Here is a 21156-nt window from a genome sequence, read left to right on the forward strand (position 1 = left end):
TGAGGTAAACTGTAATATACCCCCTTATTCAACATAAGTGCAATGAACAGGGCTTGTGCTAAAGAAACTGGCCACTGTTTTCTTTATAATTGCAGTAATGTTTCTACTCACTTTTGAGACCAAAAAATGAAAATTAAATGAAAATGCTCAGTGAATAGTTTGGCACCCTTGAGAAAACCAGGATTCGTCCCTATCCAATCATAAATGAGTATGCACTTCTCCACTAATCAACTGTAAGTATTTCCACTGCAGTTAGTATACCATTACCTACTGAATGCAAAGGAAACACTGCCATAATTACAAGTACCTAACTTTAGTACTGGAGTAGCAATGAAACTCTAATAGCCATGCACTAAGCACTAGAATCAGTTTGTCGTACTGACTGTATCCAATGCAATTACCAAACAATGTATGTAATACTTACACATTAATGTGCTGAATGCCACCACTGCCAGCACTCCTTGGATAAGGACACCAAAGTGATCCATGAGCGCCCCATTATTGCAGCCCTGGGGAGCAGATCTTATTATGTCAGTCATATTGGTCAAAATCTTGAGGACATTTGTACCCTCCATTTCAGACTTTCCTAGAAAGTCTGCAGTTCGTTGGAAGAGTAATCCAAAAAACACAACCTCATCCCAACACTTTCTCTAACAACAAAAGCATGTCTGTCCCTCCCCCGACACAATCTCCCACACACAGACACACACAATCCCTCCCCCTCCAAGACAATTCTTCCACAAATTGCCTAAATTTCCTGCTTCAATCTCTCCTGCTATCGACACCACTTCCGCAAAGTCACCAAACTTTTTAAAGTACAAAACCACCAGTTTTTGGAGCATCAGGGGCTTTGTGCTTTGGAAGTCCACCAACATTTTGCTTTAAATATAAAAACTTCAAATGTAATTTTCCTGATTCTCAGTGAATCCTTAATTAGGCAGTACATAGAGTATGTTGGGCAATGTAGTTGTCTGCTGCCAAGGTTAATGTAAAACTACAATACCCAGCATGCAATGTGATGTAGAGGAGCTCCTTATTCTGCTCTTCTTAACAGCAGCTTCACCCTCTCAGTGTTTCTATAGTTCATACTCTCAGGATCTCTTGTGTAGGTCACCGCTTTAAAACCAACCACATATGGAATCCACAGCCTGGATGGCTAATTAGCAATGCATTTAGATGCATGGCTGCACATAAATCAGTTCAGTCTGCAGTATGCATCTAATTGAATTGCTAATAATTGCAAATAATACTTTTTCTCTTTCAGTTCAAAGGTTGGGAGATATGTAGTGATTTTACAGTCATGTCTAGGATTACTGCAATATTCTGAACCCATTTGGATACCTGGATTTTCTTTTAAACCTTTGTTTCCTTAGCCAATAATCAACAATACAAGTGCCCAGTGCATGCTGTATAATGTAGTTTTAGGGGCTGGCAGCACATGTTGAAGTAAAACTACAATAACTTGCATGAACTGGGCAGGGCCGGATTTACATAGCAGGTGCCCCTAGGCCCGTTATTGTTCGCCATCCCCTCCCTTTTATTTGCTCAAATTTTCATCATCGGGATCAGAGCAATGGGACTGGTGCTCAGGTAATTTAAAAACCGTATCACCTGCGCGTCCTCAGTGTTTCTGAACCTATGTGGGTGTGGTTGGGCAGCATGCCACCCCCCTAAAATCCTGCCGCCCTAGGCCCGAGCCTTGGTGGCCTCTCCACAAATCCAGGCCTGGAACTGGGCGCAGAGGTCAGGGTACTTCAATCATCCTAGTATGATAGGATATATATATATTTTCACATAAATGTTCTGACTACAGGAATTCTGTAGTGAGTACAAGCCATAATATATATATATATATTCATATTCTTGTTGGCGGGAAGGCAGTGTGGGGATATTAGTCGCCCGCAATAGAGGAGATTTTTCGCCGGGTGACTAATCTCCCCGTCTGCCAATACTAGAGCAATGAAATTTACATAATATCAAACATACCATCAAGGATATGAGCACAATAGTTTAGGCAATAATTAAACAAACTGGGCTAGCACAACAATGCTACCCCTATTATAACAAACAGGTTATTTTTGATGGGTTAATGAGAGCAGTGATAAAAGACAAATGCAAAGGAACAATAGGTTTGCTTTCTTCTGATCATTATAATGACAATGGTAGACTAGGAGATTAGTTTCCTGTGACAAATTTCCTCTTCTGCGGGCGACTTATCTCCTCCAAATGCTTTCCCATCAGCAGTAAAGCTTTCATGATGATGTTGATGCTCAAATTGGACCATTTTAGCTTAATTTTTTATGGTACTTTGCTTACCACTTTGTGTCTACCCAATGATGATTCTGTAGTGCAAGGGTCAGAATGGGCCAGCAGGACACTGGGAAAAAACCTGGTGGGCCCCAGCCTTCATGGACGCTGTTGACCCAGGACCACTGCCCTCCCTCCCTGCTGGCTGGAATATACAGGTCCACTTTATTTGCTGGCTGAAATCTGCAGAGCCCAGGTGAACTTAATTGCCTGTAAAATATGCTGCAGTTTTTTAGTATGTGCTTCGTTAAATTGTACCTTAAAAGGTTTTGTTACCTGGCCTGATTTAAATGGCAAATTGACCCATCTATCACAGGTATTACATGGCTCTTTACACCAATTGTTACTTTGAATAGAATTTGTGTATTAAGAAGGATTAGGGTTTGCATCAAAGGGGGTGTGGAATGTCATGAACGGCATGGCTCAATTTTGGTATTCTTTTTGTGGTTTAAATGGCTGTGGGGTCTGGAACACTGTAACCCTGACAAAGGCTAACAATTAGGGCTTAAAAACGTTTGTTCTTATCAACTTATTATAAATAAACTTTGTCTTTTTGTTTTCTATGTCCTGTTGTTCACAACAGCCTGATGTTCATGTAGTGTGATCACTTATCAGCACATGCCCTTGTTTACCTTTTTTAGGTGATAGGGAAGCAATGGGTCCACTTTTTCATTCAGGCTTATCTTTCTCTCTCTTAAATAAAGCCAAGTTGAAGAAGAAGTAAACCCTAAAAACAAATATTGTTAGAAATGCCAAATTTTATATTCTGAATTTACTGCACCAGGGATCTCTAATAATTTACCACTATAAAGGTGTGCACAAGGGGTTTTGTTAGGAATGTCAGTAACCCTCACATGTTGAGTGTGTCCTGGGCAACTGTTGAAGCTAATCTTAGGGGCTTTCATAGAAACCATACCGGGACAGTCCCAATTTTGACAGCTCAGTCCGAAGTCCCAGATTTTGATTAAAATATCCAGAGTTTCTTTTTGATCTCCTGCACCGATGCCAGTTAAAGATTCTGAAGTCAGCCGACGTTGCTCATGAGGAAACTCAAAACATAATTATTAACATTTATTTATGTAGCGCCAGCATATTTTGCAACGCTGTAAAGTAAATGTGAATTCCAGAGGATGGGTGCAGCCCTTGCAAATGCAAGCATGTAAGGAGATAATGAGAGAAGAGTACAGTATTTCTATCCTAGGTCTTTGTGTTTTAGTTCTTCTTTAAAACTGTCTATGTAATACATGTTTCTTGAAATCATTGTCCAGTAGAAAAAAGTCCAAGTAGTAATACATTTTTTAATTGCAGCTCACTCCCCATAAGTCCACCTTGCAGGACCTTCACAATTACTTGAAAATAAATTCTGCGTGAACGCTTAAAAACAAAAAAAACTTCCTGGTGTAGAATTTCCAGACAAGTTCGTGCACACAGCCATGCGTGAAAGTGATTGCAAATAAATAAAGGTGATATGTGCCTCTCTGGGGAGATTGCCTATTCACCAGCTATAAGTGGCATTCGTGCCAGACACAATGTATATAATCTTCAAAACCTTTGATCAATAAGGAAAGGAATACAAGATAGTGGAATATGTATTTTACTGCTGAAAAGAAAATCCCAACTGGGTATACTCACAGTCACAAGCATAACAAATAAAGAAAATGTTCCAATTCATATTAAGAATTAGATGAATGTTAGGTATGTTCTAGGCATTTATATTATGATCAAGAACAGGTAAAGGGGTTAAGATACTTCCTAAACCAGGGATCCCCAACCTTTAGAACCCGTGAGCAACATTCAGAAGTAAAAGGATTTTGGGAGCAACACAAGCATGAAAAATGTTCTTGGGGTGCCAAATAAGGGCTGTGATTTGCCATTAGGTAGCCCCTATGTGGATTGTCAACCTACATTGAGGCTCTGTTTGGCAGTACATCTGTTTTTTATACAACCAAAACTTGCCTCCAAGCCTGGAATTCAAAAATAAGCTCCTGTTTTGAGGCCACTGGGAGCAACATCTAAGGGGTTGGGGAGCAACATGTTGCTCACGAGCTACTGGTTGGGGATCACTGTCCTAAACTGTACACAAATACATTTTGGCAATTTATATAATTTACAATGACACATACAAACTCCTTAAGTAGTTTTTTGGCAAGGCCGGCCAGCCGCAACCTAAAAAGCACTTGGGCTCCAGTACATGTAATCCCCAGTGCACCAGCACATGCGCTCACAAGGGTTCCAGGTGCTAGGACCCAGCAGTCTAGGGACACCCAAGCCCAAAATCCAGGCCTGTCCTTGGATATCTCAAGCGTTAATACTACTGAAGGATGAATGTAGGTACTCATGTAGGCACATGAATAGACACAACAATTGTGAACAAGAACAATGCACTCAATCTTAGGGTTTCCTCTGCTCAAAGGGAAAATAAATTGGTTTAGTCTTCTGCTCAAGCCATTTGTTCTTTTTGGCCAACTGAGCCAAGAATACCTATTTGTTATTACAGTCCAAAATATTTCAAGTCCGTCAGCAGACAGCAGCATTGTATTATGTCTCCAGCAAATAGATATTTTATTATTCCGTTGTCTTATTGTGGCAAAAGTAATTTTTTTTTCTTGTAACATTCTGCCTGCGGAAGTGACTTGAAAAGAACAGCAGATCTTTTTTTTTTTTCTCACTGAGAAAACTTATTTCTACTGAAGTCTGGAAATCTGCCTATTTGCAATGCCACAAGCACTTCCATCATATAATGAAAAGGAAAGTAAATTGCTCTTTTGTTTTTTTTTCTTCTTTGCTTGCTGTAAGTTGAACATTATTCAGCAGATGTCAGAATGTAATTTCGCTTTGATTTGCATGTAAAAAGGCATGTGGCTAATTAGTTCTTTTTATCCAATTGTTTACGGTATCCATTTCAGGAACATTGAAGGTGTATAGTGTGTGCAATTTCTTTCTCATCGCCTCTATACAATTTACTACGTTTTTGTCTTCACTAAGGTTTAGTACAAAGTGAGGTGTATATTTAAAGGGAAAATGTACATCCTTTTTTTACATTAGTGCAATGAATGGGGCTTGAGCAGAACATATTTTATTTAAGACAATTGTATAGTTTTTGTTATTCCTTGTATTAAACAGGGCAAATTCTGAAACGTATTATTAGATATTTTTAGATATTAATTAGCAGGGCCGGCCTTAGGCCTATTGGACCAATTGGGCCCAATAGGGCCCCGCACCTCTGGGGGGCCCCGCACCACAGGGCAGCACAGATAATATTTCCCTCAGCACATGATGCTGCCTGGCCTGCCCCCAACTTTGAAAGTCCAGCCCATCCCCAAATCCATAGGTCTAGCCTGCCCCCAATTCTCATAGGCCCAGCTTTCCTCCAACCTTGATAGGTCTTGCCTGCCCCCAATCCAACCAAGCCTGCTCCCAAGCTGAATCAGCCCAGCCCCAAACTAATTGGCCCAGTCCACTCTCCTATTTCCTCCCTCTCTCTCTTACCCTGTGTGCCCCTATTATGTGTCCCTATTTCATCCCTCTCACTCTCTTACCTTGCCTGCCCCTTTCCTTTCTATTTTGTGCCTGTATGCCCTTATTTTCCTAAATACTTGGTGTGTCAGTAGCCAGCAACACTTTGTCTAGGGGCCCCGTCAACATGGTCCCAATTGGGCCCCACATTTGATAGGACCAGCCCTGTTAATTAGATATTAAATAATACATTTCCAGTGCACAGTTAATTGCCTGCATTAAGGATTTATGCTTATCTGTAATCCAAAACAATGAAAACAAAGGGTAACTTGAGCAGATTGTTTATAACTTTGGTTACACTGATAATATAGCAAATGTGAAATAAAAATGCAGGTATAGGATCCTTTTTCCAGAAACCAGTTATCCAGAAAGCTTAGAATTATGGGAAAGCCACCAACAATTTTAAGAAAAAGTATTTCCTTTCTCCCTGTAATAATAAAATAGTACATGTATGGGCCTGTTTTCAAGAATGATCGGGACCTGGGGATTTCCGGATAACGGATCTTTCTGTAATTTGGATCTTTATATTGTAAATCTTCTAAAAAATAATTTAAACATGAAATAACCCCAATAGGATTGTTTTGCCTCCAATAAGGATTAATTATATCTTAGTTGGGATCAACTACAAGCTACTGTTTTATTATTACCGAGATAAAGGTAATCATTTTTCAAAATTTTGATTATTTGGTTAAAATGGAGTTTATGGGAGACAGCCTTTCCGTAATTCGGAGCTTTCTGGATAACAAGTTTCTCGATAATGGATCCCATACCTGTACCTTGTACTTGATGGTAACTAAACTGCATAAATCCATATTGGAGGCAAAAAAATCAGATTGGGTTTATTTAATGTTTAAATGATTGTTAGCAGCGATTCAAATTACAGAAAAAAAACATTTATCTGGAAAACTGCAGGTTCCAAGATTCAAGATAAGAAGAAATAGGTCCTAGATACCTATCCTACATTTATCTTAGAATATGAATAGAATGCTTCAGAAAAAAATAACCAAGGGATATGAATGTTTAATTAACAGAATAGGAATAATAGGTTCTATTTATTTTGCTCATATAAACGCACTCTTCAATGTTTACAATCAGTCTGATTTATAATCTTCTCCAGTATTTTGGCTCTATAATCATAAATAAGGCAGTTTTTTTTTACATCTCTCCTATATTTCTGTCGTTGATTACCATTTTCCCACTTACAATATAAGCTGACAACAATGGAAAATTAGAGTGCTGCACCCAGGCCCAAGAGAATTACAGAAGCAATCCGAAGTAGAGAATGTTTTTTTTGAAAAATTGTTTCAAATGTTCATTTTAAACAAGTGTGAACAATCTGTCAAACATGAATGGCATATAAGCATTGATTCTAAGTTATATTGAAGCAGCATTGATTTGGAGCTGCATCCTTAGTGTTTTATATTTTACATTACATTTCATCTCACAACTTAGTTGAAAGCTAAAATGCTGTCTTAAAGGAACATTTCAGTGTAAAAATAAAAACTGCGTAAACGGATAGTATGTGCAAAATAAAAAATGTTTCTAATAAAAAATGTTTCTAATATAGTTGGTTAGCCAAAAATGTAGTCTATAAAGGCTGGAGTGAGCGGATGTCTAATATAACAGAACTTTAGTTCCTGCTTTTCAGCTCTCTAACTCTGAGTTAGTCGGCGACTTTAAGGGGGGCCACATGGGACATAACTGTTCAGTGAGTTTGCAATTGATCGTCAACATGCAGCTCAAATTGAAAAGCAACAGATATGACCCATGTGCCCCACCAAGTCACTGATTGGTTACTGCCTGGTAACCAATCAGTGTGGACCCCATTGTGCAGAAATTACCCACGTGTCTTAGAGACACAACAGATTTTTTAAACAAAATTGCTCATATTAAGTTACGTGAAGATGAGCGGGTATTTTTATGCACAATGGATGTATCAAGTTTATATACCTGTATTCCACACACTGAAGGGGTAGAAGCGGTAAGAAAACAGTTACACAGAGAATATGTCCAGGACTCGCCTTTAGTACAATTGATATGCTCCCTGCTAGAGATTGTCCTTACAAGGAATTATTTTCGGTTTGGCACACAATATCACTTACAAAAACAAGGTACCAGTATGGGTGCTAATATGGCACCGAATTACGCCAACATATTTATGTATGATCTAGAGGAGCAAATCATCCTACAGAACATATTGTTTTCTGAATCCATTTTTTGGTACAGCCGCTTTGTGGACGACATTTTTTTTGTGTGGAAAGGTTCAAGAGATAAATTGTTACAATTTGGAGAATATATTAATCGGACGCACAATACTATTAAATTTGTACTACATTTTGATGAGACACAAATTGAGTTCCTGGACGTTCAGGTTAGGAGGGTGAAAGATAAACTGTCTACTAACTTATACAGAAAGTCAGTTGACAAAAATAGTATGTTAAGATTTGACAGCTTCCACCCTCCTAACACGATGTCAGGTCTCCCGAAGAGCCAATTGATGCGTTGTAAGCGTATTACCTCAACCACTGAAAATTATCAGGACAGTAAAGAAAAAATGCTAACTGTGTTCAGAAAGAAGGGATACCCCAAATCAATCTTACGGAAGGCAGAAATTGAGGTAGATAAGCTCACAAGAGAAACACTGCTAGACACAAAGAAAAAAGAGGAAAGGGCCCAAAGGATACCTTTTGTGTCCACTTATGACACACACTCAAAACGTGTTAAAAAAGTGGTCAGAAAATACTGGCCTATTCTGATGAATGACCCTACAACCTCAAGGTCTTTCAGTGAATTTCCCTTGTTTGCTTACAAAAGAGGAAAAAATGTGGGTGACTATGTGGTACACACTGATATGCAACCCCCAGTAACAGCTAAACAGAGACTTCTGGGTAAACCAGTAATTGGAACGTTTCCTTGTCTCTCATGCCAGAACTGTAATAGCATTATAAAGGGGGATACTGTTTCACATCCCACACAAGGAACATCAATTAAATTACGGGGGTACCACACCTGTTTATCCAAAAATGTAATCTACTACTTAAAATGCCCTTGTGGAATGGGATATGTAGGGAAGACAAATAGACCAGTGAGATTACGCCTAAATGAACACCGAAGCTCCATTCGAAATGCACATACCAAAGCCACCTCGGTTGGGCAACATTGGTCTGAACACAGACACAGTGTTGCGCAATTGAGATGGCAAGTGCTAGAAGAAATCAATCCCAGGCAAACTAATTCTGATAAAAAATTATTACAGCGGGAGTGTTTCTGGATATGGAAGCTGGGAACCCTAGCCCCTAAGGGGCTGAACGAGAGTTGGGGATTAAATTGTTTTCTTTAAGTCTATACCAACGCGTTTTAGATGTTAATGTGTTCGTGCCATTATTAATTTGTACACATTTTCTTACAGCATTAAAATAAGGAACATCTTCAATAAGAAGTGAGATGTTTGCATCATCCAGCTAATTGTACTATAGTCAGTGAGTAACAAATATCAGTATGTTAACAAACTATGTGTTGTAAAGTGTAAATAGTGTTTTTTGTAAGCATGGAGTATATCACTCAGGTTGAGGATTAATGGGTTAATGTTACCAATTGTTAAATAGAGAATAATAATTCACGATTCACATGATAAAGGAGTATTTTAGTAATTTTAATCCATTTATATGTATCTATAATGATAGTCACATTGAGAAACAGGTTTTGAAAGTGAAATGGATACACTGTGATGCTTTTAACATTGTTACACTGTTATTTAATTGTTTTAAAGTATTTTGTATCGACCACCACAAGAGGTCGCTGTTTGAATGTCTATAAATATGTACACGCTCTATGGTTGGGTATCACTGAGGAAGGGCCATGCGGTCCCGAAACGTTTGATCCATTGTTAAGTGTCTGGAAGCACCTTGAATAAAAGTGGGAGCACCCCGTTGAAATCAAATACAGGTATTGGCAATACTTTCTTTTCTGAGATTTATACTGGCGTGTGGCTAGGCCAGGGCCATATATACCTGCATCCCCTGCTACGATTATTTTCTACAACCAATCAGTGTGGTACACAAGAGAGCTGAAAAGCAGGAAGTAGTGTTCTGGCTATTATGTTAGACATCCAGTCACTCCAGCCTTTATACATTACATTTATGGCTAACTAATAATACTGAAAACATGTATTATTTTACACAGCCTATCTACTGTATTTACCTAGTTTTTAGTTTTATACTGAACAATTCCTTTAAACCTGTTTGTGGCATAATAGGCTTTATCTGCATTATATTTTTTCTCCCTAAGTGTTATAGTTATCCTAGAAAGCTCATTACATTGCTCTACCTGAGAACACCAAGCTGGAGCATATCCAATGCAAACACAAAATAATGTGCTATGCCTAAAATTTGAATAATCTTTTTTTATTTCTCCTGATTGTGATAGGCAGACGGACAGATTTGATGAGAAGACATGATTTGATTCCAGGAAATTAACCAGGTAAAGTTGTATGGCACCAGCCCATGGCTAGACAAAAGCATTCTTACAAAAGTTTAATTTGCCTGAATGTCAGATTTTCACCAATGTTTTCTTTTCAGTTGCTTTTTTTAATCAAATAAACCATAAGAACATAATAATGTGCTGTTTTCTTTAAGGAATCCACCAGTTGACATTAATACAAAGACTTTGGAACAATCCTTTTGGGTTCAGTTACATTTCCAGTCCTAGAAACCGGAGAGCTGTTGCCATGAGGAAAGTTGAGTCTCAGATAATGCTGAACAAGTTTCCAGGATTGGCAAAAAGCCACTCCTGGTAACTTTAAGAACCAAATTTTGGGTTTCTCAATTGGAAATTTAGCTGTCCTAGTCCAAAAGGAGCTAATGTGCTCTCTGGACTAGCTATGCGGCACCCCCTGGATCCCCTCAAGAAAGGTAAGCAATGGGGGGCAGCATCCTAGGAGCCACCTCAGGGAGGCACAGTATTTAGAATCGCCAATGCCTAGAAAGTATTTCAAATGAGTCGAATGGTAATGGTCAATTTTAAGATATATGTAATATAGTTTTCTAATAATATGTGCTACTGGACAATCCCAATGCCATCTTAAAGGAGAAGGGAATGTGCATGTAAAAAATACATGCATATATATGAATTATCACAGGCCTGTGTTTCAAATGAATGTATTTGTGAAGTGCAGTAAAGCGGAAGGGCAGTAAAAAGGTGCATTCCAGCCTACCCAACACTGGGCGCAACCCACAACAGGGCCTTTTTTGGCACAAGGTGCAGAGTGCAGCCAGACCCCAGTTTATGAATGAGAGCATCCCTTGGTGCTCTTGTGCTTCCATCCAGGGTCTTTAACTAAATGATCCCTATATTGTTGAAATAAAACAAACCAACAGATACATTTTATTCTTCTATATTGACATCCTTGTGTCCTTCACTTGTTTATCATATCTATGTATTTGGTAACTAATACTAAATAAAGTTACTTTGTACAAAAACATAATCGTGTCTATTTATAATACATCAACTAGCCTGATTTGTGTCAGATGTGGCTTTTTTTTTTGTGCCACAATTGCAACAAGTGACCAGAGGAACATATGAAAATGTGTGATTTGTCTAGTGGAAGGTGTAAACTTCAGGAAGGTTAAGAGAATATGTTTTAGAGAATCATGTTGGTTAAAATAACCTAAGTTATTTGTAAGGAATGGATAAGCCAGACATTCTTTTGCACTGGTACAGTATATATGTTGATTTTGACCTTTTATATCTGTAATTTGGAAAGTTACTGTAATTAGAAGCTTGGGGGTTAAGAGCAGGACACAGTCACAGAGCAGTGAGGCTACCTGTCTGTGGACTGGGCTACTAGTGGTTCTGGGTCCACAAGAGCCTAAGCAGTTTCCAAAGTGTAGTTAAACAGAGTGAGTACTTGAGTGAATTGAAACATTTGTATTTGTACACTAGGAATCAAACAAAGTCAAAGAACTATGTCCTTTTATACCTTTTTACCAGCACTGCGTGCTGTAACCCAAAACAGCTACATATATGAAAAAGTTTGAGAACCCCTCTTAGTTCTTTGGAGTTTTGTTTACCATTGGCTGAGCTTTCAAAGTAGCAACTTCCTTTTAATATATAACATACCTTATCGAAACCTGTAGTATTTCAGCAGTGACATAAAGTTTATTGGATTAACAGAAAATATGCAATGTAGACAGGTGCATACATTTGAACACCCCAACAGAGATATCACATCAATACTTAGTTGAGCCTACTTTTGCAAATGCAACAGCCTCTAAACGCCACCTATAGCCTTTGATGAGCGTCTGGATTCTGGATGGCCATTTGTCCATACAAAATCTCTCCAGTTCAGTTAAATTTGTTGGCTGCCGAGCATGGACTGCCTGATTCAAATCATCCCCTAGATTTTCCATGATATTAAAGTCGGGGGACTGTGATGGCTATTCCAGAATATTGTACTTCTCCCTCTGCATAAATGCCTTTGTAGATTTTGAAGTGTGTTTGGGGTAATTGTCTTGTTGGAATATCTAACCCCTGCGTAACTTCAACTTAGTGACTGATGCTTGAACATATACTGAAGAATTTGTTGATATTGGGTTGATTTCATCCGACCCTCAACTTTAACAAGGGCCCCAGTCCATGAATTAGTCACACAGCCCCACAGCATTATGGAACCTCCACCAGATTTGACAGTAGGTAGCAGGTGTTTTTCTTGGAATGCGGTGTTCTTCTTCCACCATAACTCAATTTTTGTCAATTTTTGTCTCATCGGTCCAAAGTACTTTGTTCCAAAATGACTGTGAGTCATTTTGGAACAAAGTAGTTTGGACCGATGAGACAAAAATTGACAAAAATTGAGTTATGGTGGAAGAAGAACACCGCATTCCAAGAAAAACACCTGCTACCTACTAAGCTTTTGCATACAACAAGCAAATCTGTTTGTGGAGTGAGTGCAGAAAGGGCTTCTTTCTCATCGCCCTGCCATACAGATCTTCTTTGTGCAAATTGCAGTGAATGTTAAAACGATGTACAGATACACCATCTTGCAGGTCTTTGGAGGTGATCTTTGGGTTGTCTGTAACCATTCTCTCAATCCTCCGCATATGCTGCTCCTGTATTTTTCTTAGCCTGCCAGAGCTGGGTTTTACAGCAACTGTGTCTGTGGCCTTCCATTTCCTGATCACATTCCTTACAGTTAAAACTGACAGTTTAAAACCTCTGAGCTTTTTGTAGTCTTCCCCTTAACCATGATACTGAACAATCTTTGTTTTCAGATCTTTTGAGAGTTGCTTTGAGGTTTCCATGCTGTCACTCTTCAAAGGAGAGTCAACCAGAAGCACAACTTGATATTGGCCACCTTAAAGGGATACTGTCATGGAAAAAAAAAACTTTTCAAAATGAATCAGTTAATAGTGCTGCTCCAGCAGAATTATGCGCTGCAATCCATTTCTCAAAAGAGCAAACAGATTTTTTTATATTCAGTTTTGAAATCTGACATGGGGCTAGACATATTGTCAATTACCCAGCTGCCCCAAGTCATGTGACTTGTGCTCTAATAAACTTCAATCACTCTTTACTACTGTACTGCAAGTTGTAGTGATATCACCCCCTCCCTTTCCCCCCCCCCCACCAGCAGCCAAGCAAAAGAACAATGGGAAGGTAACCAGATAACAGCTCCCTAACACAAGATACAGCTGCCTGGTAGATCTAAGGACAACACATTTGTATACCGTAATGATTTAACCACATCAGAAGTTTCTTCCACATTGACATATATTTTCAGCAATATCAACTGAATAAGCTAACAAATGCTAACATCTTTAAAGAGGACCGTTGCCCTAAAAAATCATTCCAAATCCTATTTTATGATGTTAGTCAAGAAAATAAATATCAAAAAGAGTGAGCCAAATCAGTCAAAGGGTACTATATACACCCGCAGGTTTGAAAAATAATTACGACTTAACAAAAAATGTATTGAGAAGCTTGAGGTAATTAGAACCTTTAAATGTAGGGCACTAAGCCTCAAGCCCCCATGCAAACCAGTTCGGGTGTTATAGTAAAATAACTGCAAAATAGTAGACACTTAAAACGTAACCTTTAATAAATATCGTTAAAATTACAAAACCAAAAAGTATATATACAGGGCTGTGCCCTCAGTGACACAACACCACTACAAAGCGTGTAGACCCACTACCTCAAAATAGTATAGGCAGTGCAGGACATTAGCCTTAAAAAACAACGATTAAAAGCTGCATCAGGTGGTATACGGTGGAGTGACAAAACGCCAGTTAGTAAGGCGATCGATACAAGTTTGAGGCAGCCTAGTAGCAACGATTTTACCCTCCCCTTGATTTTTCCATCCCCCAGAAGACAATTCTGCCTATCTACGTTGGGAACGGATGGGAGCTTCTCCCCCACCGTCCACCTATGCTGCCCGACGCGTTTCGCTGTGAAAACGGCTTCTTCAGGGGCATAGGTGCTGGACTGGTGTCTGTGACCGGTTTAAATACCTCTCCGGTGAATTTTCGGCACTTGCGCATCATAATGACGTCACTTCCGGTCGCGACGCGAACCGGAAGCGGTCATCCGCGTCTGCCCATAGTACCGTCATGCCTGAACTGCGCATGCGTTAGCCGGGTTTTGCCAGTACTAGGATGAAACGGGCAGAATATGAATGTCTGCCATAGGCTATTGACGCCTGTCGTGTTAAATGCGCATGTGCAAAAGTAACATTGACAGTGCCTGTGTTGTCAATATCTTTGGCTTAATTAAAGTTATGTAATAGTTTAATAGCCTGCCTAGATTGCTCGGAGAGTGTGTAAAAAGGTTCTATTACGTATATTTGGGTAATAAATTCAAAAACAGAGTAGAGATAACTGGTCAAATTAACCTGTTGTTTGATAGAGTTACCAATATAAATAATAAATAATATTATACCATGGGAATAAGTTAGTTATATCAGAGGAAGGGTAAGAAAGTAAATCCTTCATTAAGTCCCAAAGGGGCCCTGCTTTTCATGGAGTAGATCCATTCAGGTTCCTTACGTAGTAGTTTTTTGTCAAGATCACCTACTCGTGTAGTATGAACAATTTTTTCAATGCCCATAAAGTGCATGACCTTAATATCACCTGCGTGAATTTCATTTATATGGTTGGCTACTGATGTGTTCCTTTTATTTCTAACATCTCCAACGTGTTCCATAACTCTCCGTTTTAGTTGTCTCGTCGTTTTACCTATGTAGTCCATGCCACATTCGCATCGCATTATATAAATGACTCCTTCAGTGTCACAATTTATGAAATCCTTGATATGATGCTCCCAATTGTCAGTTTTTCTAATCAGTGAATATGTTTTTTTAATGAATGGACATGCGACACATCTGCCACATTTATGACAGCCTTTAGTTCTATTGGCCAGCCAAGTGCTTGATGCTGGGGGTACATAGTGACTATGAGTGAGACTGTCGCGAAGATTGCTGCTTCGTCTAAAAGTTATAAGTGGTCGATCTCCTATTGCTTGATTCAGTGTAGTATCCTGTTGAAGTATGTGCCAATGTTTATTCACTATATATCTTATTTCGTTGTGCTCCTTGCTGTAGTCTCCAATGAGTCTAACACTTCCTGAACTATGATTTTTTGATCGGGTAGTTTGCCTTTGATTTATTAATAGGGAGTTGCGGTCTGATTCAAGCGCTCTCTTATATGCCTTTTTGAGGGCATTATGACTATACCCTCGTTCTTTGAAACGTGCATATAGTTTTTTAGCCTCTATTTTAAATTCTTCTGTTGTGCTGCATAGTCGTCTAATCCTCAGATACTGTCCCACCGGTATTCCTGAAATTGTATTTTTAGGGTGTTGACTGTTTGCATGAAGCAAACTATTGGTGGCTGTCTCCTTCCTATATACTGAAGTTGCTAGGTTATTATTGACGGTCTTATCGCGAAATATACGGATGTCCAGGAAATTTACCGTATTAGCATCAATTTGAGCAGTTACTTTTAAATTGATGTGGTTAATGTTAAGCTTCGCTACAAATTCATAAAATTTCTGACTGGTACTAGTCCATATTAGTACTATGTCATCTATGTAGCGAAGCCAAAGAGAGATGTGTTGTGTATATTCTGATAATTCCTCACTAAACACCAGATTATTTTCCCACCAGCCTAAAAAGATGTTAGCATAAGAAGGAGCGCACGTACTTCCCAACCAATATTGACAAACTAGCATCTGAATTTAAATCCAGAAAATGGAAAAAATTCTGTAGAGATAAGACAGATTACGCTTCAGGGAAAGTATATGAGGACCTTAACTATTCCAATAAAAACTCTAATAATTATAAAAAATACACCATTACGAGTGGGTCTGAGTTAGATACAGATATATCTGACAGTGAGCTAAGTGGGGCCTCAGGCTCGGACACACGGGTGGAGCAACACAATAGAAATAAATCAAGAGACAGAAACCCCAGACATAACTCTTCCAACCCTATACCTTTTTTAGAGATACCCCATCAGGGACCTGTACACAAATCAAGCCTAAGAGACAGACAAAGGTGGGGTTACCGTGTGAAGAAATAGCACAAACTGATGCATTACAAATTTTCAACTTGTCTTCCTTTGCACTAGATAAATATCAACAACAAGCACTTCAAAAAGGGTTGTCCTTTTCACCTACAAATACATTTAAAATTTTTAGCTGGATTAAGGATCTTCACCTATTTGGGAGAAAACTTCTGTTATTTAAGCATTTCGCCAAAACCTCTAAACAATCAGAATTGTCCAGTGAAGAACGCAGAGCCCTGGAAGACTTACGTCAATTATTAGAAGAAAATGACAGTGATATAGATCATATCAAAGGCCCATTCACCACGTTCAAACCCAAAAGTACCTTTACACCTCCAGGTTCATTATGTCCAAAGGTTGAGGTTTTTATTGAGGCCTGTATTAAGGACCTCAGAAACCTCAAAAACAAAAATTGCAAGGAAACATACTCTAAAAATAATTTGTCTTGGAAAGAAAAACAAGGTTTGAAACATTTACAGGCCAACAGTGAAATCATAATAAAACCTAGCGATAAAGGTGGAAATATCGTTATTCAAAATAGAAGTACATACGTGAAAGAATGCATGAGACAACTAGGTGATAAGAACTGTTATATACAGCTTTCTAAAGATCCCACCAAAGAATTCCAAGCTAAGCTATCCCAAATTCTGAAGACAGGTTTGGAAAAAAGGATAATTAATAAAGATGAGTTTGCATACATGACGGTCAAATCTCCTGTGATTCCAACTTTTTATACCATTCCCAAAATTCACAAAAATCCCATAAACCCGCCAGGACGCCCCATAGTTTCTGGGATTGGCAGCCTGACAGAACCGTCTAGCAAATACGTTGACGAGATTTTAAAACCATTCGTCAGCTGCCTGCCATCGTTTATACAAGACACCACAGACGCAATCAGACGCTTAGATGGCATTTGCCTAGATTCCAAACATCACTTAGCATGTTTGGATGTCGAATCATTATATACCAGTATACCACATGAATTTGGTTTGAAAGCAGTTCAGGATACCCTAATACAACGTGGACACCAGTACACTGCACACAATGATTTTGTTGTTGAACTTCTAGAATTTATACTAAAACATAATTATTTCACCTTTAATAGTAAATACTTCCACCAGCAAAAGGGGACCGCAATGGGAAGTACGTGCGCTCCTTCTTATGCTAACATCTTTTTAGGCTGGTGGGAAAATAATCTGGTGTTTAGTGAGGAATTATCAGAATATACACAACACATCTCTCTTTGGCTTCGCTACATAGATGACATAGTACTAATATGGACTAGTACCAGTCAGAAATTTTATGAATTTGTAGCGAAGCTTAACATTAACCACATCAATTTAAAAGTAACTGCTCAAATTGATGCTAATACGGTAAATTTCCTGGACATCCGTATATTTCGTGATAAGACCGTCAATAATAACCTAGCAACTTCAGTATATAGGAAGGAGACAGCCACCAATAGTTTGCTTCATGCAAACAGTCAACACCCTAAAAATACAATTTCAGGAATACCGGTGGGACAGTATCTGAGGATTAGACGACTATGCAGCACAACAGAAGAATTTAAAATAGAGGCTAAAAAACTATATGCACGTTTCAAAGAACGAGGGTATAGTCATAATGCCCTCAAAAAGGCATATAAGAGAGAGCTTGAATCAGACCGCAACTCCCTATTAATAAATCAAAGGCAAACTACCCGATCAAAAAATCATAGTTCAGGAAGTGTTAGACTCATTGGAGACTACAGCAAGGAGCACAACGAAATAAGATATATAGTGAATAAACATTGGCACATACTTCAACAGGATACTACACTGAATCAAGCAATAGGAGATCGACCACTTATAACTTTTAGACGAAGCAGCAATCTTCGCGACAGTCTCACTCATAGTCACTATGTACCCCCAGCATCAAGCACTTGGCTGGCCAATAGAACTAAAGGCTGTCATAAATGCGGCAGATGTGTCGCATGTCCATTCATTAAAAAAACATATTCACTGATTAGAAAAACTGACAATTGGGAGCATCATATCAAGGATTTCATAAATTGTGACACTGAAGGAGTCATTTATATAATGCGATGCGAATGTGGCATGGACTACATAGGTAAAACGACGAGACAACTAAAACGGAGAGTTATGGAACACGTTGGAGATGTTAGAAATAAAAGGAACACATCAGTAGCCAACCATATAAATGAAATTCACGCAGGTGATATTAAGGTCATGCACTTTATGGGCATTGAAAAAATTGTTCATACTACACGAGTAGGTGATCTTGACAAAAAACTACTACGTAAGGAAGCTGAATGGATCTACTCCATGAAAAGCAGGGCCCCTTTGGGACTTAATGAAGGATTTACTTTCTTACCCTTCCTCTGATATAACTAACTTATTCCCATGGTATAATATTATTTATTATTTATATTGGTAACTCTATCAAACAACAGGTTAATTTGACCAGTTATCTCTATTCTGACTCTGTTTTTGAATTAATTACCCAAATATACGTAATAGAACCTTTTTACACACTCTCCGAGCAATCTAGGCAGGCTATTAAACTATTACATAACTTTAATTAAGCCAAAGACATTGACAACACAGGCACTGTCAATGTTACTTTTGCACATGCGCATTTAACACGACAGGCGTCAATAGCCTATGGCAGACATTCATATTCTGCCCGTTTCATCCTAGTACTGGCAAAACCCGGCTAACGCATGCGCAGTTCAGGCATGACGGTACTATGGGCAGACGCGGATGACCGCTTCCGGTTCGCGTCGCGACCGGAAGTGACGTCATTATGATGCGCAAGTGCCGAAAATTCACCGGAGAGGTATTTAAACCGGTCACAGACACCAGTCCAACACCTATGCCCCTGAAGAAGCCGTTTTCACGGCGAAACGCGTCGGGCAGCATAGGTGGACGGTGGGGGAGAAGCTCCCATCCGTTCCCAACGTAGATAGGCAGAATTGTCTTCTGGGGGATGGAAAAATCAAGGGGAGGGTAAAATCGTTGCTACTAGGCTGCCTCAAACTTGTATCGATCGCCTTACTAACTGGCGTTTTGTCACTCCACCGTATACCACCTGATGCAGCTTTTAATCGTTGTTTTTTAAGGCTAATGTCCTGCGCTGCCTATACTATTTTGAGGTAGTGGGTCTACACGCTTTGTAGTGGTGTTGTGTCACTGAGGGCACAGCCCTGTATATATACTTTTTGGTTTTGTAATTTTAACGATATTTATTAAAGGTTACGTTTTAAGTGTCTACTATTTTGCAGTTATTTTACTATAACACCCGAACTGGTTTGCATGGGGGCTTGAGGCTTAGTGCCCTACATTTAAAGGTTCTAATTACCTCAAGCTTCTCAATATATTTTTTGTTAAGTCAAGAAAATAAATAAATCACTTTCACTACATAAATTATTTAAATCTTGTTTCTTCTAGTCTTAGAATTCACAATCACAGCAAACAGGCAGCAGCCATATTGTGGACACTGTTATTAAGGTAAGCTTTCTATCATGTCCAAATCTTTTATATGTGCCAGAATGGGGTACCTGATGCCCATGCATTGGCTGCACAATTAGATGGTGAGGGGGGAGGAGGAATGTTGGGGAGCAGTGACATCTAGAAAGTGCAGAATGGAAAGTTATTCCAAAGGCATAGAGGTGGGGCATGCAATACATGATTGACAGCTTAGACTTTTAAACATGTTTATAACAGGTATGGATGCTTTAATTAAATAAAATAATTTTGGCTTCATGTTTAATTAGAAAAATACTTTTATTACACAGCTTTTTATGTCTGAGTGACAGGTCCCCTTTAAATATGAAAAACTGGAATATTGCACCAATCTTGGGCAATATGAGACTGTACAGTCTAAGTGACCCAGTATTTAATTATCATGATCACAAGTTGCACTTCAAAAGATTAAAAAAGGTTTTGACCCAATCTAGTAATCTCTTGCAACCAATTAAATATTTGTGTTATTCTAATTTAAGAATAGCTAATTTTACATTTATTTCAATTAATTTGTTATTTATTACTTCAGTTCATCAGGCTGTGTATTTTATTCTTATTATTCTTTTGTTATATTAAAGGCGGACTCAAGCCTAAGCTCAGGTGCACTGTTGTCATAAGGTGAGTTCAGATTCTCCTGGTAAATTTAAGTGCCAAAATTCCAATTTTTAAAATTGTAATTTTGGCTCTTCTTGTGCAGAGTGCAATTGCATTTAATTCCATCTTAATTCATTCTAATGCAGAATGCATTTATATGTTATATGTTAGTCTGATGTGAATATAGATTATATTATCATTAGCATACTTGCATTTTACATTTATATATACTGAATATTGTAAGAAGCTACCTAAGCTCATGTAGCTGACATAAGCTCACAGCATGTCTTGTGAATCAGCAGAAAAAAAAGAAGCTAACAGGGGCAATCTGCGTAGATGCAGTTAAAAGGGCTGGTTCTGACCTTGGGCTGGTACAGAAGTCTAATGTGTAGCATGTCTAGACTATTTCTTTGTTGGTATTTAGTCAGTTAAAACCAGAAATAAATTGATATAAACTACGTGAAAGAATTGGCTTATATGGCCTGCCCCTCATAGCTGTGTGTGTTTTGTCTTCACTCATAAAGTTGTTAGGATGACAACATTCTAATAAAATAAGGTCATCTACATTGTACATTTGATTTAAAAAAAAATAATAAAAAAACACTTAAAATGGCCTAATTCTAGAATTTTTAAAAAAACATTGTCATGTGCATTATCAC

At 38.6% G+C, this 21156-nt stretch overlaps 1 protein-coding gene across 1 annotated transcript in view; it reads right to left on the bottom strand.

The window, feature by feature from the left end:
* The window catches only part of tmem110l.L (transmembrane protein 110, like L homeolog), a 28432-nt gene extending 27732 nt beyond the window's left edge, over positions 1-700 (bottom strand). The window contains 1 exon segment of the mRNA NM_001086427.1: positions 425-700. Within this exon segment, the coding sequence (NP_001079896.2) occupies positions 425-575 (151 nt within the window). The 5' untranslated portion in view covers positions 576-700.
* Positions 701-21156: the final 20456 nt, after the last annotated feature.

Source organism: Xenopus laevis, chromosome 3L (genome assembly GCF_017654675.1).
Source record: "Xenopus laevis strain J_2021 chromosome 3L, Xenopus_laevis_v10.1, whole genome shotgun sequence".
Taxonomy (NCBI): domain Eukaryota; kingdom Metazoa; phylum Chordata; class Amphibia; order Anura; family Pipidae; genus Xenopus; species Xenopus laevis.